We start from the raw sequence: 17,343 nt of genomic DNA on the forward strand, positions 1-17,343 counted from the left end.
TATACTTCTAATCAAATTTTATCTTCATGTTTCTCCAACATGCTAAAATTCTAGTCCTTCAGATTTCTTTCTGATTTTATGGGACTCCTATTTTCACTTTTTAAAATGTAGGAAGAAATTTAAAATTCTTAATGTACATAACTTTAATTGAGTTAAATGTCAAGCTGTGGGTATCTTGGCTTTAATTATATTCTGTTTATAAGAAGCAACTGCATGTCTTTAAACTTAGGAGAAATACCAAGGGATAATGCTTATAAAAAGTCTTCAATCCATACTTTTAAAAACTGAACGATTGCATTATTTATGGATATTGAAAAAATAATAAATCTTTATTTAAAGCCAGTTTTCCTCCTCAAATCAAGTTTAGTAAACAAGTAACTTTCTACTAGGTAAATGACATAATCTGTTTACTTGGGAATTAGTTATCTTAATAGTTCTACTTTTGATTTTTAAACTGTTGGGCCCATCACAGCCTGCAGAGATCTTAATACAATGCATAGCTCACTGCAATTCTTTTGATTCTTTTCAGCCACAACCTCAGCCATTCTACACACTGGGAACACAAAGCCAAAGAGAAAGAACCAATTTCATTTGTAAATAGAGACTGAATTACTCACTAGGGAAGTAATTTACACCCTCCTTGAACCCATTCCTAATGGGAGGACAGAACCCTGGCACAGAAAGAGAATATAGTATTATACTACAGTTGAACAAAAGGCCAAGGACTTAGGGTAGGAGGAAGGGTTGGGAGTCACCTTTCTGTGCCCTTTTCTCTCCATATTACTGGACAGCTCATGCCTTCCCTTCTTTACTACTAGGGCAGAACATGATTTACTACCAACAAGAGGCATTATACATCATGTCTTTATGCTAAATACAATTATGAAATAGGCAAATTCTATCTTGGTCACCCCGTCATTTCTGAAGGCCCGTCATTTCTTCTTTCTATACTGCCCGCAACCATCACCTTCTGCATCACTCTTTTGATGCCAAGTAGCTGTCAATTACTCTTCCTTAAAGTTATCAGTTGCTGAAGGCTTAATAAATGAGCAACTCTCAGACCTTTACACCTCCGGTTGCTTTCATACTCCTAGAAATTATTGAAGATTCCAAAGAGCTGTTGTTTATGTGGATTATCTCTACTGGTATTTGTTAAATCAGAAATTACAAGTGAGAAATTCCTATCTCAGCCATGTATCAATGTCAATATCAAAAGTAAAGTCATGTTGATAGTATATATCCTTGATAATGATGTGATTAAATGGCATTTTACCTTTGTGGTCTTCTCCCCGAAATGCTTAAGTCTAGTCTAATCATGAAAATGAAACATTACATGAACCACAATTGAGGGGCACTGCAAAACATGTGACCAGGACACCTCAAAACTGTCAAGGTCACCAAAACCAAGGAAAGCTTGTAGAACTATCACAGCCAAGAGAACCCTAAGAGACACGACGACTTAGAGTACTATAATAGATGAGATCCTCAAACAGAAAAAGGACAATACATAAAACTAAGGAAATTAAATCATGTATGTACAAAACTAAGGAAATTAAATCATGTATGTACTTTAATTAGAAATGTCTCAATACGGATTTATCAATCGTATTGAATGTACTATGCTGATGTGTTAATAATAGGGGAGACTGGGCACAAGGTATACGGGAACTCTGTGCTATGTTCACAATTTTTCTGTAAGCCTAAAACTATTCTTAAAAAATTAAGTTTATTGAAATAAAAAAACACTGCTTAGGAAAAAAGATTAAGAAAATTTGAAAACCCAAGAATACACAAGCATACACTCCATTAGCCAGCAGAGTAATGACAACATCATACCTCATATAGTCTCTAGAAAAGTGTACTGCACACTCATGAGAGAATGAGGAAAAAGGCAAACAACATCAAATGCCATGGTGTCACTGCAAGAGTCATGGTATTACCGCAGCTTCTCTGGAAGAGCCGTAAGGAGTTCCACAGTCTTGGCAACACACTCGTAAAAGCTAACTAAACATAATGAAATACAAAAGATGTCTGGCATGGAATTCTAATGATATGCTGTATAAACCACTGGCTATCTCTTTTACTTTTTCATGCTCTTCCTCCAACTCAGCTCCCAAAATAATTATTAAGGAGTCCCATAATATATAATATACCTAAGAAATTTTTATATTATATTACTCAAGCCTCTTATAAGAACAAAAATAATCTCTAAGTAGTTAAAAAAAAAAAAAAGAAGAAGATGTAATAAGATAGAACTCATACATTAGGAAATACCAGCAGTATTCTCCCAGTTAGGAAATTCAAACATTACAAATACTTAAGTAATGCTAACTTGTAACTTTCAGAAATTAAAGAAGATAATGGAGCATAAAATATACCTATCAAATTATTTTATCTTTTTTTAAATGTCTCTCTTTAGTAGAAGCTTCAGTAAACTTGTAAAATGGCAAAAAGATTATTTAGTCCAGAAGACAAAATAACTAACAAGATGTAGGTTGCTTGATTTGATTGTTTCAAACATATAGACTCGTCATAGTTATGCTTTCCAGCCCCCATTTTTCTTTTTTTCTTTATTTTATTTTATTTTGGTATCATTAATCTAGAATTACATGAAGATCATTATGTTTACTAGGCTCCCCCCTTCACCAAGTCCCCTCACAAATCCCATTATAGTCACTGTCCATCAGCGTAGTAAGATGCTGTAGAATCACTACTTGTCTTCTCTGTGTTCAGCCCCCATTTTTCTAAGCCGGTTAGGATATTACTTTATACCCCACTGAACTAACAGATCTAGGCAAAAATCTTCAATGGCTGCTATTATCACAAGAAAAACAATCAGATGTTATGTGTGTCTTGATGGTAGTACAGAACATTATCAGTGAAGTATTCTTGTCAAAAAAAAAATTTGAACCTGAATTTGAGCAAACCTCTAATTCTAATACTAATTTGCAAGAAATATAGGTGACTGAAGAGCAGATTAATCACCATAAGGGAAAATCCAGATTGTGGGAAACTCTACAGGACAAACTACCTTATAAATTGAAAAGGAATATTAAAAACAGAAGGAGGAGCAACTTAAAAGATTAAAAAAGACATAAGTGACTTACCAGCCCACACAGTCCCACACAAAGACTGTAAAAAAGAATATTTAGGAGACAGTGACATTTAAGCATTGACTATATTTGATTATATTTAATTTGATTATGTTAAAGAATTACTCATTTTTAGGATAATAATACTTATGGTTAAAGTTTTAAAGAAAAGTACATTTTACAGATACATAGTGAAATAGTTATGAATAAAATGACATGTCTAGGATTTGCTAAAAATAAATACAGGGTAGGAGGGTGGGAGTACTGATGAAACAAGACTGACTTGATAACTGTTGAAGATGGGTGGTAAGTACATGAGGATTCATTATACTAGTTCATCTTTTAAAAAACATATTTGAAACTTTCATTAATAAAAGGTTCAAGATAAATGTGTGATTAATATAAATTGTTACAGTTAACAAGTAGCTATTGGGAAAAATAAGCTATTTTAATATGAGAAAATTAATATGTAGATAATAAGTTGATGACTAAAATTTCTAGTTACTTTATTAGTTTATGTAAGAAAATCTCTAAGAATTTACATAATTCAGAACCTCAATCTAACTGGTAACTCCCCAGGTGAGATGTCCTATCAGAACACAGCCTTTGGATTATCCAGCAGTAAGACTCACTCCACTATATGGGGATACACCAGAGGTTAATGCTATGACTATGGTAGACAGAATAATGGCATCCCAAAGATGCCCACACCTAACCCTTAAGCTATGAATATTACCTTCCATGATACTGGGGACTTCGCAGATGTGATTAAGGATCTTAAGATAGAGCAGTTTTCCTGTATTATCTGAGTGAGCCCAAAGTAATCACCAAGGTCCTTATTAAGAGGGAGACAAGGAAGTCAGAATGAGTAGCGGGAGACGTGACAATAAAAACCGGAAGCTGAAGTGATGGAGTAAGGGACCTGAGCCTCTGAAGGAATGCAACCTCTAGACACTGATAAAAAGAAAAAAAAAAGGAAATGGATTCTCCTCTCAGAGCCTCCAGAAAGAACACAACACTTTGCTTTTATACTTCTGATATCTAGGACTGTAAAATAATACATTTGTGTTGTTTTAATGCCACTAAATTTGCGGTAACTTGTTAGAGCAGTAATAAGAAATTAGTTTAATGGCCAAAGGTGAAATTTAACAGAGAAATGTATTTCAGTTCAAGTCTAATGGTTTAAGCTGCCTTTTGAAAAAGTGAGTTACCTATAACCACAGATGTTCATGCACCGGCTGGAACTTCTGTCAGGGAATACTGCTGACAGAAGTTTTACATTCTACAGATCATTACACTAAATAATCTCGAAGCTTCTCACAAAGACTAAGGGTGAATGAATTCACAGAACCAAGAGGTTTGCAAAAGGCTCTGCTAGTAGCACAATCTTTACTAAACAGGAAGAAAAGAAAATAGGCCTCTACTGAGGCAAACCTGAAGTATTTAAGCATTAGCCAAACACTTAGCACAAGGTCTCAAAGGATATCTAATATTAGATCAGAACATGTACCAAATTTGGTGGCCCTCAAACTTTGAGGCCCATTCACTATAGGTGAGCCAAGAGACTTCTCAGCCCTTCTTCTCTTCTCCATCCATCCCCACTTTCTATGGGGATAAAATCTAGTAAGAACCACCAAGTGCCACTGAACAAGAATACTCTGGGAAGATTAATAACTAGTATATAGATAATTTATAATTCAACTGAATTCATACATATGTTAAAGGTCAATTATTGGGAAATTGAACACCAAAAATACTATTACAAATATACTATCAATAACAACACACAATGTACTAAATCAATAATAATGATGATGTAAAAACTAACACCATTTATAACAAGAGAACAAAAATAGCAACATTTAAAAACTATGACCCACTCAAAATACTGGTGTTATCAAAAAAATTGAGCAATTCCATTAATTTGCATGCCCAGATATACAAGCTGTACAATGCTGCCAATGTTATATATATAGCAGCCATACGTCTTAGAATATAATTTAAAGCTCTCAATAAACTCTAACAACATACCAACTTTACTTTATGAGCACCATATCACAGTAATAATGAAAAACTCACCTGGTAAGTATGTAAAAATTAGTTTCGGAAAGTTGGGTTACCTCTAGGCCCATGGGGAAAATACTCATTTACAACATTCTGAGAATTACTGAACTAAATCATTTTTGCATTTCCTTACAATTCAGAAATGCTTCAAATCCGAGTACCCAATTTACATTGGAATATCAAGAAGTATTACCTCAATTGAGAGCCCCCTATAATATTACAGATATCCATACATATTTTAAAAACTTTTATTCTCCTCTGAAAAGTCATTTAGATTACCAGTTTTTAATACAGCAAAAGACTTTGGCCTCTAATAGACCTTATAAGACAGTTTCCTCTGGTAACAGAAATAATATACAAGATAATCAAAATACATAATCATTTTCCTTAAGGAAAGGAACATATTCCATTTCAGTTATATCTAATAGGATATTTCACTTATTTAGTTTACCTCAATCTATTCATAAAAATTTAACTCCTACACCTTAAGCACTTTTAATGGTTAATTTCCAAAATGATGTAAGTTTTGGACTTTCACAGACTATTTTAAGACATATGCTAAATACACTTGTATCCTGAAGTGTATTAGTGCCACATATACAGAGATTCAATACATATTTTACAGATTTACCACCTAAGACACCACCACCACAAAAACAGAACTACATGCAACTGAATAATGAATTAGCAAATCAGTTTCTTAAAAAAGGAGTAACCTCTTGTGGAAGAATATTAAAAGAATGGACACTAAAGTCAGATTGAGTCCAGGCTTTCACAACCTCACACCAAAACAACTACCACAGTCTCTTAATAATATCTTTATTTCTCATTCCTCCAAATCATTTTATATCCTGCTTCAATTTGTCCTATCCATATACCTAAAAATATTCAATGACATACCATCGTCTACAGAATCAAGTCAAAATCCCTGATGTGGCACTCAATGCCTTACATTATTTTGGTTTTTATTTGAATCATTATTCCTGTAAACACCCCTCCCATATAATCTACCTGAATTTTTCTATTCATTTTTCCTTAACAAAACTTGAGGAGGCGGAGCCAAGATGGCGGCATGAGTAGAGCAGCAGAAATCTCCTCCCAAAACCACATATATCTATGAAAACATAACAAAGACAACTCTCCCTAAAATAGAGACCAGAGGACACAGGACAAGATCCAGACCACATCCACACCTGTGAGAACACAGCACCTCGCAAGGGGGGTAAGATACAAGTCCCGGCCCGGCGGGAACTGAGCACCCCTCCCCCCAGCTCCTGGCGGGAGGAGAGGAGTCAGCAGGAAGGGAGAAGGAGCACAGGACTGCTGAACACCCAGCCCCAGCCATCCAGACCAGAGCACAGACACAGTGCATGCATGGGGTCCTGGATACTAGGGAAACAGGGCAGCAGGACTGGTGAGCAGGTGCCTAAGGCCGACGCCAGAGAACAAAGAAACGGGAGTGGCCATTTTTTTTTCCTTTTTATTTTGGTGACTGCTCTTTGGAAGTCTTAAAGGGACAGGGAATCCAATACTAGGGAAACAGGGAAGCAAAACTGGTGAGTGAGTGCCGGGTGCCTGAGACCGAAGCGTGAGGACAAAGAAAATTGCACGTTTTTCTTTTTTTTTTTAAATTATTATTTAATTTTTTTTCTTTTTTTCTTTGTTGTTGCTGTTGTTGTTTAGGTTTGGAGAGTGTTTTTTGGAAGTCTTAAGGGGCAGGACAGGACACTTAGTCCAGAGACAGGGAATCTGAGGATCTCTGGGCACTCTAACACCCTGGGCGGTAGGGAGCACAGAGACCCCTTACAGACATAAATAGCTTCCTGGCTGCTCCCCCTCCAACGGGGCTCCACCATTTTGGAGCAGCAGCCAGAGCCAGGCCATGGCCATGGCAACAGCGGAGATAAACTCCACAGCAGCCGGGCAGGAAGCAGAAGCCCTGCCTGCGCACAGCTACCCAGCACAAGCCACTAGAGGTGGCTATTCTCCCAGGAGAGGAAGGCCACAAACCAACAAGAAGGAAAGCTCTTCCAGCCATGACTCGTACCAGCTCTGCAAACTATCTCTATCACCATGAAAAGGCAAAACTACAGGCAGACAAAGATCACAGAGTCAACACATGAGAAGGAGACAGACCTAACCAATCTTCCTGAAAAGGAATTCAAAATAAAAATCATGAACATGCTGACGGAGATGTAGAGAAAAATACAAGAGCAATGGGATGAAGTCCGGAGGGAGATCACAGATGTCAGGAAGGAGATCACAGAAGTGAAACAAACCCTGGAAGGATTTATAAGCAGAATGGATAAGATGCAAGAGGCCATTGAAGGAATAGAAGCCAGAGAACAGGAACGTACAGAAGCTGACATAGAGATAAAAGGATCTCCAGGAATGAAACAACACTAAGAGAACTATGTGGCCAATCCAAAAGGAATAATATCTATATTATAGGGGTACCAGAAGAAAAGAAATAGGAAAAGGGATAGAACGTCTCTTTGAAGAAATAATTGCTGAAAACTTCCCCAAACCGGGGGAGGAAATAATCGAACAGACCATGGAAATACACAGAACCCCCAACAGAAAGGATACAAGGAGGACAACACCAAGACACATAATAATTAAAATGGCAAGGAACACGGACAAGGAAAGAGTTTTAAAGGCAGCTAGAGATAAAATGGTCAACTATAAAGGAAAACCCATCAGGCTAACACCAGACTTCTCGACAGAAACCCTACAGGCCACAAGAGAATGGCATGATATATTTAATGCAATGAAACAGAAGGGCCTTGAACCAAGGATACTGTATGCAGCATGACTATCATTTAAATATGATGGCAGGATTAAACAATTCCCAGACAAGCAAAAGCTGAGGGAATTTGCTTCCCACAAACCACCTTTACAGGGCATCTTACAGGGACTGCTCTAGATGGGAGCGCTCCTAGAAAGAGCACAGAACAAAACACACAACATATGAAGAATGGAGGAGGAGGAATAAGAAGGGAGAGAAGAAAAGAATCTCCAGACAGTGTATATAACAGCTCAATAAGCGAGCTAAGTTAGGCAGTAAGATACTAAAGCGGCTAACCTTGAACCTTTGGTAACCACGAATGTAAAGCCTGCAATGGCAATAAGTAGATATCTCTCAATAGCCAACCTAAATGTAAATGGACTTAATGCACCAATCAAAAGACACAGAGTAATAGAATGGAAAAAAAGTAAGACCCATCTATATGCTGCTTACAAGAAACTCACCTCAAACCCAAAGACATGCACAGACTAAAAGTCAAGGGATGGAAAAACATATTTCAGGCAAACAACAGCGAGAAGAAAGCAGGGGTTGCAGGACTAATATCAGACAAAATAGACTTCAAAACAGAGTAACAAGAGATAAAGAAGGACACTACATAATGATAAAGGGCTCAGTCCAACAAGAGGATATAACCATTCTGAATATATATGCACCCAACACAGGAGCACCAGCATATGTGAAACAAATACTAACAGAATGAAAGAGGGAAATAGACTGAAATGCATTCATTTTAGGAGACTTCAACACACCACTCACCCCCAAAGGATAGATCCACCGGGCAGAAAATAAGTAAGGACACACAGTCACTGAACAACACACTAGAACAGATGGACCTAATAGACATCTATAGAACTCTACATCCAAAAGCAACAGGATATACATTCTTCTCAAGTGCACATGGAACATTCTCCAGAATAGACCACATACTAGCCCACAAAAAGAGCTCCAGTAAATTATAAAATATTGACATTCTACCAACCAATTTTTCAGACCACAAAGGTATACAACTAGAAATAAACTCTACAAAGAAAACAAAAAGGCTCACAAACACATGGAGGCTTAACAACATGCTTCTAAATAATCAATGGATCAATGAACAACTCAAAATAGAGATCAAGGAATATATAGAAACAAATGACAACAACAACACAAAGCCCCAACTTCTGTGGGATGCAGCGAAAGCAGTCTTAAGAGCAAAGTATATAGCAATCCAGACACACTTGAAGAAGGAAGAACAATCCAAAATGAATAGTCCAACATCACAATTATCGAAACTGGAAAAAGAAGAACAAATGGGGCCTAAAGTCAGCAGAAGGAGGGACATAATAAAGATCAGAGAAGAAATAAAATTGAGAAGAATAAAACAATAGCAAAAATCAACGAAACCAAGAGCTGGTTCTTTGAGAAAATAAACAAAATAGATAAGCCTCTAGCCAAACTTATTAACAGAAAAAGAGAATCAACACAAATCAACAGAATCAGAAATGAGAATGGAAAAATCACGACAGACTCCACAGAAATGCAAAGAATTATTAAAGACTACTATGAAAACCTATATGCCAACAAGCTGGAAAACCTAGAAGAAATGGACAACTTCCTAGAAAAATACAACCTCCCAAGACTGACCAAGGAAGAAACACAAAAGTTAAACAAACCAATTACGAGCAAAGAAATTGAAACGGTAATCAAAAACCTACCCAAGAACAAAACCCCGGGGTCGGTCGGATTTACCGTGGAATTTTATCAGACACACAGGGAAGACATAATACCCATTCTCCTTAAAGTGTTCCAATAAATAGAAGAAGAGGGAATACTCCCAAAAGCATTCTATGAAGCCAACATCACCCTAATACCAAAACCAGGCAAAGACCCCACCAAAAAAGAAAATTACAGACCAATATCCCTGATGAATGTAGATGCAAAAATACTCAATAAAATATTAGCAAACAGAATTGAACAGTATATCAAAAGGATCATACACCATGACCAAGTGGGATTCATCCCAGGGATGCAAGGATGGTACAACATTAGAAAATCCATCAACATCATCCACCACATCAACAAAAAGAAAGACAAAAACCACGTGATCATCTCCATAGATGCTGAAAAAGCATTTGACAAAATTCAACATCCATTCATGATAAAAACTCTCAGCAAAATGGGAATAGAGGGCAAGTACCTCAACATAATATTAAGGCCATATATGATAAACCCACAGCCAGCATTATACTGAACAGTGAGAAGCTGAAAGCATTTCCTCTGAGATCGGGAACAAGACAGGGATGCCCACTCTCCCCACTGTTATTTAACATAGTACTGGAGGTCCTAGCCACGGCAATCAGACAAAACAAAGAAATACAAGGAATCCAGATTGGTAAAGAAGAAGTTGAACTGTCACTATATGCAGATGATATGATGCTGTACATAAAAAACCCTAAAGACTCCACTCCAAAACTACTAGAACTGATATTGAAAAACAGCAAAGTTGCAGGATACAAAATTAACACACAGAAATCTGAAGCCTTCCTATACACTACCAATGAACCAATAGAAAGAGAAATCAGGAAAACAATTCCATTCACAATTGCATCAAAAAGAATAAAATACCTAGGAATAAACCTAACCAAAGAAGTGAAAGACCTATACCCTGAAAACTACAAGTCACTCTTAAGAGAAATTAAAGGAGAGACTAACAAATAGAAACTCATCCCATGTTCATTGCTAGGAAGAATTAATATCATCAAAATGGCCATCCTGCCCAAAGCAATATACATATTTGATGCAATCCCTCTCAAATTACCAGCAACATTCTTCAATGAACTGGAACAAATAATTCAAAAATTCATATGGAAACACCAAAGACCGCGAATAGCCAAAGCAATCCTGAGAAAGAAGATTAAAGTAGGGGGGAATCTCACTCCCCAACTTCAAGCTCTACTACAAAGCCATAGTAATCAAGACAATTTGGTACTGGCACAAGAACAGAGCCACAGACCAGTGGAACAGATTAGACATTCCAGACATTAACCCAAACATATACGGTCAATTAATATTTGATAAAGGAGCTATGGACATACAATGGCAAAATGACAGTCTCTTCAACAGATGGTGCTGGCAAAACTGGACAGCTACGTGTAGGAGAATGGAACTGGACCATTGTCTAACCCCATACACAAAAGCAAATTCAAAATGGATGAAAGACCTGAATGTAAGTCATGAAACCATAAAACTCTTAGAAAAAAACATAGGCAAAAATCTCATGGACATAAACATGAGTGACCTCTTCTTGAACATATCTGCCCGGGCAAGGAAAACAACAGCAAAAATGAACAAGTGGGACTATATTAAGCTGAAAAGCTTCTGTACAGCAAAAGACACCATCAATAGAACAAAAAGGAACCCTACAGTATGGGAGAATATATTTGTAAATGACAGATCCTATAAAGGCTTGACGTCCAAAATATATAAAGAGCTCACATGCCTCAACAAAGAAAAAACAAATAATCCAATTAAAAAATGGGCAGAGGAACTGAACAGACAGTTCTCCAAAAAAGAAATACAGATGGCCAACAGACACATGAAAAGATGCTCCACATTGCTAATTATCAGAGAAATGCAAATTAAAACTACAATGAGATATCACCTCACACCAGTAAGGATGGCTGCCATCCAAAAGACAAACAACAACAAATATTGGCGAGGCTGTGGAGAAAGGGGAACCCTCCTACACTGCTGGTGGGAATGTAAATTAGTTCAATCATTGTGGAAAGTAGTATGGAGGTTCATCAGAATGCTCAAAACAGACCTACCATTTGACCCAGGAATTCCACTCCTAGGAATTTACCCTAAGAATGCAGCAATGAAGTTTGAGAAAGACAGTTGTACCCCTATGTTTATTGCAGTACTATTTACAATAGCCAAGAATTGCAAGCAACCTAAATGTCCATTGGTAGATGAATGGATAAAGAAGATGTTGTACATATACACAATGGAATACTACTCAGCCATAAGAAGAGGGAAAATCCTACCATTTGCAGCACCATGGATGGAGCTGGAGGGTATTATGCTCAGTGAAATAAGCCAAGTGGAGAAAGAGAAATACCAAATGATTTCACTCATCTGTGGAGTATAAGAACAAAGGAAAAACTGAAGGAACAAAACAGCAGCGGAATTACAGAACCCAAAAATGGACTAACAGGTACCAAAGGGAAAGGGTCTGGGGAGGATGGGTTGGCAGGGATGGATAAGGGGGAGAAGAAGAAAGGGGGTATTAAGATTAGCATGCATGGGGGGTGGGAGAAAGGGGAGGCCTGTACAACACAGAGAAGACAAGTAGTGATTCTACAACATTTTGCTATACTGATGGAGAGTGACTGTAAAGTGGTTTATAGGGGGGACCTGGTATAGGGGAGAGCCTAGTAAACATAATATTCTTCATGTAAGTGTAGATTAAAGATAACAAAAAAAAAAGGAAGAAGAAAGAGAAGGGGGATTACTCCCTGATAGGATAAAACTAACTGTAAATCAACGATTAATGCATGCTTTAAATATCCTTAATTTTGATCACTTAAAGGGTGTCAGATGATCAGCTATGGAGGTACACTTTTCTGATAATATTCCTTTCTCTTAAAAAAAAAAAGCAGTTCCTGTGTGGTGACCTCCAATGAGTTCTACACAGTGGTATAAAGGGCATATCAAAGTGTGGGCAAAGGGTCTGGTTTGTGTTTATACAGAGGATGACAGCCTAATTTGGCTACCCAGAAAATGAACTAAGATACGATATGAAGAAGAACTTCCAACATCAGCACTCTCTGGAAGAGTCATATCAGAAGATGATCATCAAAAAACCTCAACAAAGATCCAGGCGATGCTGCAGTTGTAGCTGCATCCATCCCACCGGTTCCTGAACTTGCCATTGGAATGAAGAAGGAGATATCTAAGCTGGCCTGTGCTTTCAGTAAAACAACAAATTTGACTGGATCTATACTGTTGGAACTCAACCAAGAATTAGGAGAAGTGCAAGTTGTAGCACTCCAAAATCTTCCAACTGCAGACTATCTACTGTTAAAAGAACATATGGGATGTGAACAGTTCCCAGGAATGGGTTGTTTTAATTTGTCTGATTTCTCTCAGACTGTTCAAGTACAGTTGGACAATATCCATCATATATCATAGACAAATTTGCACAAATGCCTAGGGTGCCTAATTGGTTTTCTTGGCTTCTCTGGAGATGGATGGTAATTATAGATCTGCTTTGGTTATGCAACTGTATTCCTATTATGTTAATGTGTGTGCACAATTTAATTAGTAGTTTAAAATCTATACATGCTTAAGTTACTCTACAAGAAGATATGTCAAAGAAATAATCAATCCTCCCATGTTTTCTTCCGTCTGCTACCTCTATAGCTTTTCTTCTTCCTTCCTAATTACAATCCTTAAATAGAATTCGTGCCTCATATCGAATTTACCGAGTATCATAATTCCTCCAAGTGGTAAAGATACCTCAAGACAAATGCTGGGCATATAAACCACAGGGCATAAATCTGCAAAGAAGTAAAAAGCTAACATTTTCAAACAATATGGCTTCTCTCTCACCAACTTTACATCTCCCTGTATGGCCCTGGAAGATGACTGGTTAGCCAGAAACAGGTAAGATTCCTCAAGGGAGGAACAACCTCAGACAGGCACAGTCGCAGGGGGGCCATCAGGTGAGAAATTGGGGATCAACAGAGGTGAGGCTTAGAACCTCACACCCCTGTTTTGAGAGAAATCTTCTGCATCCGCGGATGTTTTAATGCCCTTGTCTAGCTTGGATTAACACATAGTCTACAGGCACACACCTGATCATCTACATTTGCTCTCTTACAACACTAAACTATGTTTTCTACCTTTATCTTGCATCTACCTACCACTTCAGCATTTTATTAAAAATAAAAATAATAATAATAATGAAGAGAGAAATGTGGTATCCACATATAAATCAAGTATAAAAATCAAATGAATATTCATATTTGACCTGATTGTTTATAGTTCATAATGCATGATCAAAACCGAAAGATACTGTGATGACTGCCCTTGTACTGTTCACCATGTAAGAACTTATTCACTATGTAAGAATTTGTTCACCATGTAAGAACTTGTTCGTTATGCTTCAGAAGATTGGAGACTGACGAGAATTAGGCTTGGGGTGGATTAATGATTGTGCATTGAGCATTGACTCCCCTATACAGAATTTTATTGTTGTTAACAACCATTTGATCAATAAATATGAGAGATGCCCTCTCAAAAAAAAAAAAAAAACTTGAGCAATTAATTCCCCACTTAACTTTGCCTCTCGCTCTTTTTCTTTCCTAGAATGGTCTCCTTGCTCATTTTCAATCCTATGATCTCCATTACCTGTGCTATTCAAAGTTAACCTCGTCTTAAGAAAGCTTCTCTAGCTATCCCAGTGTATAGCAACCTCCCATTTGTCACAACTTGTAAAACTATGCTGTGTTTGCATCCCTCATTTAACACCTAGCCAATGCTGTTATTGTCTTCTCTATCCATCTTTCTTCCCAGTCTTCCCAGAATAAATGTAATTCAGACTACAGGTAAATATCTCAGTATAAATGCTGAATTCAAAAAATTGTTTACTACCAATATTTAAAAAAGCAGTGCATGTAATTACGATTAGCACACATAACGTACGGGGTGCGCACGGGGAAGGCAATATAGCACAGAGAAGACAAGCAGTGACTCTATAGCATCTTACTATGCTGAAGGACAGTGACTGTAATGGGTATGTGGTGGGGACTTGATAATGGGGGGAATCTAGTAACCACAGTGTTGCTCATGTGATTACATATTAATGATACCAAAAAATAAAAATAAATTAATAAATAAGAAAATGTAAAAAGCATGAAAAAGAAAAAAAAACCAGTGCATGCAATCCAATTTTTAAAAACACTACCACCTCATACTGACATGTTGCTTTATATATTCAAAGAACTTTTTGGTTTCATTAGATCATACTGTCCTTATCAAATATGAAGAATTGAGTATTCTTGCTTATGTATTTTTTATTGAAGTAGAATATCTGCCTCAATATTTTACATAGAAAAACTGAGATTCAGAAAAAGTGTAAAGGCAAAATTACTGAAAAGCTTAGCGCTTTTGTCAATGTGTTTTATTGCCTCTCCTGCTAACTTTTCAGAGAGAAAGCTTCATGTTAATAGTTATGGTAACAATAACAGTAATAGCTTTTATTTATTGTATGTTTACAGTATATGTGGCTTTGTAATAGGCATTTTATAGATGTATTATCTCAAAACTCAAAACAATTCTGGCAGGTAGATTTTACTATTATCTTTATTTAATAGATGAGGAAATTGGAAATCCGGAGAATTTAATTAATTACCCAGGTCATACAACTAAGCTGCAGAGCTCAGATTTTAACACAGAAGTTAATGTCTACAGAGTACAAGTTCTTCTCCACTTCTAGTCTAAACAGTAACTAGTTTAAGCAGTGCAGTTCAAAGGTGATACTTTATAAGTATGTAACTCAAAAGTGGACCTCAAGATTAGTTTCAAATACAGACTGTTTCAGGAGTTCACACTGAAATAATTGGTATTATTCTCAGTAAAATGAGCTACAATATATCACAGAAGAACCTTAATGAAGAAGAAAACTGGTCTCACTGCTTTTTAAATAGCTTGTTCCAACCTCTCAATATCAATAGAATTTAGGAAAAGTTTAAACTTTATTAATATAGTACAGATATTCTATACAGAATTTAATACTATCGACTTAGATATTTACTTTAAAAGGGAACAATAAATTCTAAGCAATTTTATTCAGAAAGACAGGTACTAAGTTAACATGTTAGTGGTAAAGTAGTGTTCAGACACAGAGACCTCAGTTCCACCACTGAAAGCTGTGAACCCTTAGGGAAGATAAAGCATCTCCCTGAGCCTATTTCCCTATCTACAGAAGTGAAGATAAACAAATTCTTACTTTTAATGGCTGTTGTGAGGACAGCCTGACAAAACATACACTTAGAAAATAGCAATTGTTATTACTGACATTTTATTATCACTAAGAGATTAAAAATATTTCAGCTAAAAGAACTTAAGAGGGTCCATTAGCTTTAAATAAGAAGGTATTTATGGTAAAGGAAACATCACGTTCCAAGACAAACCTTTAAATTTTTAAAAAAATCAAAGTGAAAATAAAATAACCTACCACCAGTTTCCATTTATAATTGCCATGATTAATAAGCTTCCCCATAAACCAAGCTACTTCCATGTCCATTTTATTCTCTATTAACAAGTTATTTTAATATTTTTGACCATTTAAGAAACTACAACAAGTTAGAACCAGAATTCGATTTAAGGTCGGGACCAAGTTAATACAAATAAACCAAGTAAACAAAACTGCATTTTGCTATCAATCATCAGACTGTTTTTACATTTGAGCCTGAACAAAGTCACTGAAATTAAAATTTTCAAAACACCTCAATGCAATAATGACTTTGAATTCCATGACTCCACGGCAATATTAAATAAGAAAGTTGGCCTCTGCATCATTTCAACAATGTAAGTTTGTCAAATAATCTACCACCTAACAAATTATGGAGCTGCAAGCTGACTACATTTTACAGTGTAGCACTCTTACTTAAGGTAACACACACACTCCTAATAAAAAGTCTATAAATCAGTATTTAATGGAATCTCTCAAAATGCAACAGGAGAACTAAAAATGAAATTATCCTGAAGCAAAAGTTTTGGTAGAGTGACACATCATTTCATCTACCCTTCTGATGATTTCATTTCAGAACATAATTCAGTCACAATCACATGGTAGCCATGTTAATTTAAATGTTTATGCTGTTACAGGAAGAATACATCTGGCAACTGCTGTTATTTCTTAATTATTTTAACCATTTCATTCCCACCACCTGTTCATAGTAATGCATGATTTGAGGCTTGAAGGCATTTAATTTCCTCAACTGTTAACATCCTCTTGATTTCACTAAGACTAAAGTTTTTTGGGAAAAACAAACACGAACTATTATCACAGTGTTTTATACTATAAGGCTTTAATCTTAACTTCTTCTGAAATCACAGTGAAAATAAAATAACCTACCATCAGTCTTCCACTTGTAATCACCGTGGCAATAGCCTTCTTCATAAACCAAGTTATTTCCATGTCCATTTTATTTTCCATTAACAAGTTATATTAAAGTTTAACCTTTTTTTGACCATTTTGTTTGACCGTTTCATTTGAAACTAAAGCAAGTTTGAACCAGAAATTCAAAACAGGCTGAGACCAAGTTAATACAAGTAAGCAAAGGAGAGCAAAAATTTTAAAAAACTAAGGGGATTATGCTTCAATAA

At 36.3% G+C, this 17,343-nt stretch overlaps 1 protein-coding gene across 4 annotated transcripts in view; it reads right to left on the reverse strand.

Moving 5' to 3' along the window:
• OSBPL8 (oxysterol binding protein like 8) overlaps positions 1-17,343 on the reverse strand; it is a 207,291-nt gene that overhangs the window by 135,389 nt on the left and 54,559 nt on the right. The window contains exon 1 of one of the 4 annotated variants that reach the window (XM_073214833.1): positions 17,093-17,179. The exons of the other annotated variants lie outside the window; for them this stretch is intronic. Coding sequence (XP_073070934.1) covers positions 17,093-17,173 — 81 coding nt within the window. The 5' untranslated portion in view covers positions 17,174-17,179. Of the gene's footprint in view, positions 1-17,092; positions 17,180-17,343 lie in introns of those variants that run through there. 4 annotated transcript variants of the gene reach the window in all.

Source organism: Manis javanica, chromosome 10 (genome assembly GCF_040802235.1).
Source record: "Manis javanica isolate MJ-LG chromosome 10, MJ_LKY, whole genome shotgun sequence".
Taxonomy (NCBI): Eukaryota; Metazoa; Chordata; class Mammalia; order Pholidota; family Manidae; genus Manis; species Manis javanica.